This window comes from Octopus bimaculoides, chromosome 3, assembly GCF_046866305.1.
Source record: "Octopus bimaculoides isolate indiv1 chromosome 3, ASM4686630v1, whole genome shotgun sequence".
Classification (NCBI taxonomy): Eukaryota; Metazoa; Mollusca; class Cephalopoda; order Octopoda; family Octopodidae; genus Octopus; species Octopus bimaculoides.
Genome location: NC_142930.1, coordinates 133,980,418 through 133,990,473, shown reverse-complemented (window position 1 = coordinate 133,990,473; position 10,056 = coordinate 133,980,418). Strand labels below are relative to the sequence as shown.

Here is a 10,056-nt window from a genome sequence, read left to right as displayed (position 1 = left end):
ATATATATATATATATATATATATATTTATATATATAAACCCATACACACACAGTATTTCCAAGCTTTCAGTTTTCTTTATGTTCCTGTTGTCATGCTTGCCTGACCGTGCAGGATTCCTGTGATCAGTTTTTACAATCTCATTCTTTGTCTCCTATGTCTTGTCAACCACTTTCAAAATTGTATTATTTTTTTCTACACATTTGATTCCTTTTATATTTAGTTTCTCACACGTCTACTTTCTCTCTCCCTCTTCTTCTTCCTCACTCCATCTTTCTCTTTTCTCTGTAGTTGACGTTGGACATTTTAAAGAACCCTACATACACTAAATGAAGATAAACTCTTTTCTAGTGCTCCCACTGTGTTACGGGGTATCTCACCTTCATCCTGTAAACATGAGAAGTGTGGATTTTATTGTATTTAATTCCAAACGTTATTCTATATACCATTGTATGGGATGTATTTTACTTTTTAATGTTAAGGAACAAATGCTCCTAATATGAATAAAGAAAAAACAAAATAATTTCACAGTTATTAAGCTTTATTGAAAATCATTCATAATTACGAATGTATTATAAAAAATATTTGAAACAATAAATCTTTGATCATTAGGAGTGATGCGTAAAAATTTTAATGAATTAAAATGTTAAGAATTACGTAGAGTATCATGCAGCTTGCAAATAAATGAATTATAAGTAAAAATGAAACCCCTAGTTGAAAAGAAATAACATAGTAAAAGAACGTTTACAACTTCAAAATCTAATTGCTTTTGTAGCCTGATGAAGAAACAATCACATAATCTCACAACTCGTAAGTCATTTCAGAGTCTAGGAAGGTCTAAATACACATTAAACTGATAAGTGGGATTTCGCCTGTAAAATTAATTAATAATCATAAATCTTTCAGTTGGCGTGAACCATTTGACTGGGGATATTTTTGAGAAAATTGTTTTATTCAGATATTTAGAATATTTATGATTAATGTAGGTATTTTAAAAGTATAAATTAGTATGTTTAGACGTGGTATATAAATCTTTAGAGAACAAATAAGGTTAATAAAAATAAGCAAGCAACAAATAAGATTCGAAAGTTAGTCATATGGTTAGAATTTGCAAAATTTAATTGTGGAATTAAGCAGTTAATGAAATCAATTTAAATCAAATTAATCATTAATAATTAACATTATAACAAACATCTTGTATTTAACTTGTTAAATTTCTTCTTCAATCCAATCTTTCATCTCATATATGTCAGTATACGCCGAAGGAACTAATTCACGACCATAACATGACCTTGATGAACCAATACCATATACCGTCCACTTGCCATGTTCATTGGGGCATGTTATATAACTGCCGCCATAAAACTATGAGAAATAAAATGAAAGAATATTCAGATATTATTGCAATATTTTGGAATATTATTATGTATTTATCACATGTTATTACAAGTCTATACAAAATATAAGATAGTCGTCACAAAATTAACATTCAAACACAATTATAAGCAAATATAAAAGCGAAATCCTTTTCCTTAAAATGAGAAAACCGTAAATGTCAACGGCAGTGTCCATCTAATAATGATAGAAACTGCAAAATGTTTCATAAGTGAATTTGTCGTATTTATAGTTTATCTTTCCTCATATCTCTATTAATTTCATTCTTATTAATGTTCAAAATCTATTATGAATTGCAAACTTGACGAAGATATGGTTAACCAACATGTGTTTTCACAATAATGCTCTAAAATTTAACGACCTGTGATAGAAATTGGATAGCTGTACAAATGTAAAACGAAACTAAAACCTGATGGACTATAGATTTCTAATGACATGCTTGAAAATTCTTTTTAAAAATATTTTCCTACAAAATGTCATTTAAGCATAAGTGAATTGCTTACATAATTTCTGTTGATTTCTATTTTAAAGATGCTACGATGTCTAATGTGATAAAAAGACAAAACATTTCTGCAGAAATATTCCTTTACTATTGAAAAGATTGTCAGTTTGTTATTGCTGTTTAAAGTATATCCTATATCTTCTAAAATATAGTCTAAGAAGACTTCCCTCAGAAACGTTTATGAAACCCTTCACACATTGCCAACTTATAAATGTGTATAGACAGAAGTAGACGGTATAATTAGGAAATAAATTAAAAGCGTAGACTAGAATTTCTTTGACTTTTAATCTACTGTTGACATTTATAGATGACGTGATACTATGCAGCACATTCTGACTTTCATGGCGTTATACAGCTTGAGGGAAAGTTTTATACCCAGTTATGAATGTCAATCTATTTCAGATTTTTACATATGAGAGGATTCAAATGTAATACTGCAATTTGTTAAGGTAACACCTAATTGCATACACTACTCATAATGCTCATGTAGCTGTTGTTACACCAGGAGTTGATGGCGCAACTGACGGATAACAATTCATGTTATGAACACAGGTCAGCATAATTAGTGCACTACAGCCATTAAGTTTTCATAGATAGACTGATATACTGATTACTTAACTGCAGCTTCCAACAGAAAAAATATTCTCACAACAATAACTGAAACAGACAAACTTCTTTTTGGTTTTTAAATTAAGATACAATGAAGCAAAGTAAATTAGTTGTTAGATAACTGAAGGTTAATCTATTGAATTTATTTAAGATTCATTCAGTGTATCTTCCATGATTTTCTGTTTTGAAAATTGTCTTACATTTACTTCACTCTATAATTAACTAAGGGCAAGTCATCTATATATACATATATATGTGTGTGTGTGTGTGTGTGTGTGTGTGTGTGTGTGTGTGTGTGTGTGTGTGTGTGTATTTCCGGATGAAAGTACTTCTTCCGTTTAGGGCGTTTTTCCCTAGGTTTTCAATTTTTTAAATCACTTTATTTAAGGGATTTCTTTCGTTTCTGTATGAATATATATGAATAAAAATCATTGGAAGAATTAACTTATTAGACGGAGTCGAATAAATGTCATCAGGTAAATGGAATGGATGGTGATGGTAATATGGATTATTTATTTAATTTAAGCAGACAGCTGTTTATGTCCCAAAAGATCATATTTAGGTGTATAGTTGAAGAATATGTATTTCAACAAAAGTAATGCACATTATTATATTAAATTATTTGGAATTCATCAGTGGATAATAATTAAATATTTTAATATCTAAAGTTAGCACCTTTAGTTTTCTTCTTTGTGATCGTTATATTAATTTATTTTTCTAACTCATTAATTTCACTCGCCAAATCAAATTGCAAACTGAAGCTTACAAGCGTAACTTTGTTAGTATTCAATTCCTTTCATTCATATTATTGTCTACTCATTACTTCTACCCTGAATATCTAATCAAAACAACGACCGAGAATCTCCCTAATTTGCTGTCAAAACCGCATCTTGAAATACGATATATTAAAAAAAATGAATCCTATTGATCAACTTTAGTAACTGCCATCTATCTGATCACATATACAATTTTAATCCCGTGTTTAGTTATAAACAAGAATATAATATCAATCGATAGCTTAGCCTGTTCTTTTCAAGTAACAAATTCAATTAATTCGTAATACTATTATTTAAATTACATTTATTATCTTTAAATTAACCTTAAATATCTTTAAATTAATAGTTTGATATATTTATTTAAATATATCGTCCAGTTAGTCATAATATTTACGCAAATATATATATATATATATATATATATATATATATATATATATATATATATATATATATATATATATATATAATTCTTCAATTCTAAGTCTACATTTCGGATAAGTAAATCGTAATTGACTCAAACCAAATATAGTTATTTACCTCGTCGTTATTATAAACTCTTACATAAAAAAATACATTTCATCAATTTATCATTAATCATATTCCTACCCTAATAGTAGTATTATGTATTACTTAAAAAAAGAAAATAAAATGTATTTAATCAATATATTAATCCATTCTCTTATATCATTTACAATCTCTGGGGAGATAACATTTCATACTTATATTCAAATAGAGTACATCGTTAAATCCAGTTATTAATTTATTTATCGCCGCCACGAAGAGGAAATAGTAGGGGATTTTTGGTAGAATAAATTAATAACTGATTATCACGTTATTATAGTTCTAAATATGATGCTTTAATAAATAAAATAAAATCAAAATAAAGTTCCATTTTATTATATATATATATACATAATTAAAAATTTAGGGTTTAGCAAGTATTGCTTCACCACACACCGAAAATTAGAAATAGCAGCCAAAACTACTATTTCTATGCCAAAACAATACGACTCCCAAAAACAGCATCACGCGCAAAACATATATATATATATATGCAATTTTGACTACATTTATAGATTTTGGTGTGTGTGTGTGTGGGTATGTAAACATATTGGTTATATATATGTATATTCTTCTCTTTTCTGTGAATAAATTTGAATATGGGTATATTTAATAATAATATATATAAGTATAAAACGTACTTTTATATAAAAAGTGTAGTATAAAATATCTAATTGTTTTGAGTGTATTATAATTATATGAATGTTTAACTTCCGGAGCAAAATAATATATGCCATTATATAAAGATAAAATTAATGAAAGTAAAAATGACCCATCTTATAGGATCAGAATAATTAAAATTGATGTATATAATTCAAGACGAAATCCTCTCCAATATATTATGATGTTTGGGCTATGTGGTATACAAATTTAATAATATACGTTTTTGTTGTTGTATCGATATATATATAATTAATAATTATATTATGATGTAAAATAGATGTGTATATACAGTTGGGGGAATTAAATATTCGTACATGTCAAATTCTTTATTTATTTAATTTCTAATGAACATAAATGGGATATACCAAAACTATATTTGCATACACATGCATAGACTAAGAATATGCAAAAGAAACTAACAAATTATAGTAACTAATCAATTTATATACAATTATAAATATATTTTGGGGTGAAAAAAGTATCCGTACAGAATAAATTTATGAGTTTCTATGCTACAAAATACTGTTAAAATATTTTTTTTTACTAGGACTTTCTCGTTTGTTCCAATAATCTTATCAGTGGTCATTTTTAAGTGTCAAAACGCTAGCTTTTCATTCAGCACTGAGACAACATAAAGTAGTGTTGTAATAATAGCGAAAAGTAAAGAACTCACAAATTCAGTGAAAAAAAACTTAATCATTGAACAGTGGAAAGCAGGTAAAAGTTACAGGAAAATATCAGAAACCCTTTGTATTCCATTTTCTACCATATCTTCATTTATTCAAAGATATAAAAAATCGAGAACTGTTGAAAACAGAATAAGATCCGGTGCACCACGCAAGATTTCCCCTAGATCTTTAAGAAAAATGAAGTGAAGTATCGAGAAAAACGCAATGATCACCAGAAATGAGTTGCAAGACGATTTGTTAGCTTCAGGGACTAGTGTTACACTATGAACAATCAGCAATGAACTTCATAGGAATGAATTGAAGTCATGCTCTCCTAGAAAAACTCCACTTTTGACTAAAAGGCATAGAGATGCCCGTTTAAAATATGTTTATGAACATAAAGATAAATCTGATACATTCTGGGAAAATGTTCTTTGGACAGACGAGTCAAAAATTGAATTGTTTGGAGGAAATTCGCGTAGTAAAGTTTGGAGATGGCAATATCATTGTGTAGGGGTGTTTCTCTGCAAATGACACTGGCAATTTATATGTGATAGATGGTAGAATAAATGCAGAGATGTACCAAAATATTTTGAACAATAATTTATGGGACTCTGTAGAAAAGCTCCAGCTTTGTGAAGGGTGGGTTTTATAACAGGATAATGACCCTAAGTACACGGCGAAGTCTACCAAAAATGGATTGTCAATCACAATATAAAATTATTAGAATGGCCAAGCCAGTCACCTGACTTGAACCCCATTGAGAATTTGTGGCGTTATTTGAAAATTAAAATTCATTCAAGAGCACCAATGTGCATTCGAGATTTGAAGAAAATTTGTCAAGAAGAATGGGAAAAAAATCCTAAAGAAACATACGAGTCATTGATTAAGAACTAGAAGAAGAGATTGGTTGAAGTGGAACTGAATAATGGTTATGCTACGAAGTATTAAGTCAAAATTATCAGTTATTTATGTTCTGTAGGAATACTTTTTCCCCCCTAAATATTTATAATTGTATATAAATTCATTAGTTACTATAATTTATTAGTTTCTTTTGTATATTCTTAGTTTATGTATGTGTATGCAAATATAGTATTGGTATATCCCATTTATGTTCATTAGAAATTAAATAAATGAAGAATTTTGACATGTACGAATATTTATTTCCCCCCCACTGAATATATGTATGTGTACTTACTTGATATGTATAGGTGCGCAACTGCTTACCGAGGCAATCTGATCGATACATATTTTTGGGAGTGAGATCAAATATATGACTGCATATAGTAGTATGTTTATATATTAATAATTTAGTGCTGGTCAATAAGCATATACGTACATGTATCTATATGTAAATATGTATGTATGTAAGCATATGAGCATATAAAAGATAACAGAAACTTTATTTTGATTTTATTTTAGTTATTAAAGCGCCATATTTAGAATTATAATAACGTGATAATCAGTTATTAATTTATTCTACCAAAAATCTCCTATTATTTCCTCTTCGTAGCGGAGATAAACAAATTGATAACAGGAATTAACAATGTACTCTATTTTAATATAAGTGTGAAATGTTATCTTCCCTTAGATTGTAAGTGATATTATAAGTGAATTGGTTTATATAGTGATTTAATACATTTTATTTTATTTTTAAAATAACACATCACATTAATACTAGGGCAGTAACAATAATAAATTGATGAAATACATTTTTTTATGTAAGAGTTTATAATAACGACGAGGTAAATAAATTTATTTGCTTTGAGTCAATTACGATTTACTTATCCGAAATGTAGACTTAGAATTGAAGAATAAAAGATATATATATATATATATATATATATATATATATATATATATATATATATATATATATATATATATATATATATATATATATATATATATATATATATATATATATATATATATATATATATATATATATATATATATATATACATATATATATATACATATATATATATACATATATATATATATATATATATATATATATATATATATATATATATATATATATATATATATATATATTTGCTTAAATATTATGACTAACTGGACGATATATTTAAATAAATATATCAAGCTATTAATCTAAAGATATTTAAGGTTAATTTAAAGATGATAAATGTAATTTAAATAATAGTATTACGAATTAGTTGAATTTATTACTTGAAAAGAACAGGCTAAGCTATCGATTGATATTATATTGTTCTTTATAATAATTAAACACGGGGTTAAAATTGTATATGAGATCAGACAGATGGCAGTTACTAAAATTCTTCAATAGGATATTTTAATATATATATATATGATAATAATAATATAGATTTAATCAAAAGATTAAATGTGGTACTTAAAATGTTTGAGGCACCAGAATTTGGTAGGGTAAAAACCAAAAACAAAATCAAGAGATTTGGTGAATAAAATTTGAAGAAAAGCAACAAAAATTCAATAGGTTATAGCAGTACGTACGTTTCGTACAAACTTGATTTATTTATGTAGCGAGATCACCACATAAGATGTGCAATGAAAATGTACTCCTCAGCTGCATAATGGAATTTCATTTTAGAAAGTCATTTTGTAGATGTGTGCAAAAACAAGAATAGGAGAAGGAGAAAATACCATCTTGACTGGGCTGCCAATCAACTGTCCGTGTCAGTAGCAGTAGCTAATTGGTTGTAGTGTTAGGGGTGGAAGCAGCACAAGCAGCAACAGTAGCAGCAGAGGCAGCAGTAGTAGTAGTAGTGACCGAAATAGCAGCAGTAGTAGTGACCGTAATAACAGTAGTAGTAGTAATAGTAGTAGCAGCGACTGTTAGTAGTGACCTTAATAGTAGTAGTAGTAGTGACCGTAATAGTAGTAGTAGTAGTAGTGACCGTAATAACAAATATATGATTTTAATGTTACTGGCTCCGGGTGTTTAAACTTGGCCCGACGTAACGGAGCATCTTTTGGCAGAAGCTATCGCAGTGTTCATGAGTTATTTCATCGAACCTCTCAGATATCAATTAGTAAAGCTCCGGCTCGTTCTTTGCCTCGTCTTGGATAACCGAGCGTTTGCAAACGGAGAAAAAGAGTTAAACTACGTCAGTGTGTGTGTGTGTGTGTGTGTGTGTGTGTGTGTGTGTGTGTGTGTGTGTGTGTGTGTGTGTGTGTGTGTGTGTGTGTGTGTGTATATATATATATATCAAACATAGATTAAAAACAGAACACAAAGGATATCGCGGTACACGTGTTTCAAGCTTTATGAACAATCTGTTATTATATCAGCATAGTTATATTATTGATATAAAAGATGGTGTGAAGCTCTCCTCAGCCGCAACCATTGTTAGTCCAAAGATTACATCACAAAAGAAAAAGTACACGTAGTATTGCCCATTATAATAGGTTTATCACATCCCTTTGAAAAGGTAAATTCGGGCCAAGTTTAAACACCCTGAGCCAGTAACATTAAAATCATATATTAGTTATTACGTCACTACTACTACTACTATTACGGCCACTACTAACAGTCACTGCTACTACTATCACTACTACTGCTGTTGCTATTACTGCTACTACTACTACTGTTATTACGGTCACTACTACTGCTGATATTTCGGTCACTACTACTACTACTACTACTACTACTACTACTACTACTGCTGCTGCCCCTACTGCACCTACTGATGCTGTTTCCACCCCTACCACTACAACCAATTAACTACTGCTACTGACACGGACAGAGGTCACTGCCATTTACCATTACCAACACGGTCACTACTACTACTACAACCAACAAAAAATGTCCCCACGTGGACTATTGACACCAGTAAGAAACAATTATGAACTTTTCATTTAATTTCATTTTTTTAAATATGTATTTTTGATTAGGTTCGTTTTTACAAGAACCGAAACATGATAAAAATATCTCTGACAAAACTTTTAATTAAAATTCATTTTTTATATATTGGCGTTTTCAAACTTCTTTTTTATAAATATATACCCACTCGTATGCCACCTACATGTTTTTATCTATATATACATATATATATAATTATATATATACATATGTATATGTATGTATAATACTTACATAAATATGTATATATATATATATATATATATATATATAAACTTACTGTATAAAGGTAACGCGTGCGTTCTGTCGTGATACAAACAATATATGAGTATATGCATATATATGTACATGTATGTATATACGTTCATCCACATGTACATATAGATACATAACTGGGTACATGACGTGGCAAAAGAACAAGGACAAAAATGGTAAACAAGATGCAACAAACAAGTAGGCCACATAGAAACATCCCCTTCATCAGCTGCCACCATTAAAACCCCGGCGTTTCGAAGAATTAAGGCAGTACGCATCGTTAAAATGGTTCTTCCCACGAACACAAATTAAATTGTTTTCGTGGAGGGTAGTGGCGGACGGAAAACAAGACAGGAAAACGAAACGGTGAAATAAACAAACAAAAAGGCTGTACAGCCAGACGTGAAGTGTGTATGTCTCGAACGCTGTGAAGCACGTACAGGAGGGGCAAAGAAGTACGTGCGAGCTTGGTGATTCCAAGAACGAAAAGAAATAGCAGCCGCACACACGTGACCAAGGCTGTATGAAGAGAAAGAGTAGCAGAGGGAAAAGGAGGGGAGGAAGTAGAATAAAAGTGAGCAACGAGAGATAGAGAGAGAGAGATATAGTACCCAGTTATGTATCTATATGTACATGTGGATGAACGTATATACATACATGTACATATATATGCATATACTCATATATCGTTTGTATATATATATATATATATATATATATATATATATATATACAAGAAATGAGGGCAGGGAAT

General features: G+C 29.3%; 1 protein-coding gene across 7 annotated transcripts in view; it reads right to left on the bottom strand.

The window, feature by feature from the left end:
* Window positions 1-522: 522 nt before the first annotated feature.
* The window catches only part of LOC106881162 (MAM and LDL-receptor class A domain-containing protein 2), a 232,956-nt gene continuing 223,422 nt past the window's right edge, over window positions 523-10,056 (bottom strand). For all 7 annotated transcript variants that reach the window (XM_089349698.1, XM_089349694.1, XM_089349695.1 and 4 more), the window contains one exon: window positions 523-1,364. In XM_089349698.1, the coding sequence (XP_089205824.1) occupies window positions 1,209-1,364 (156 nt within the window). In that variant the 3' untranslated portion in view covers window positions 523-1,208. The remainder of the gene's footprint in view (window positions 1,365-10,056) is intronic.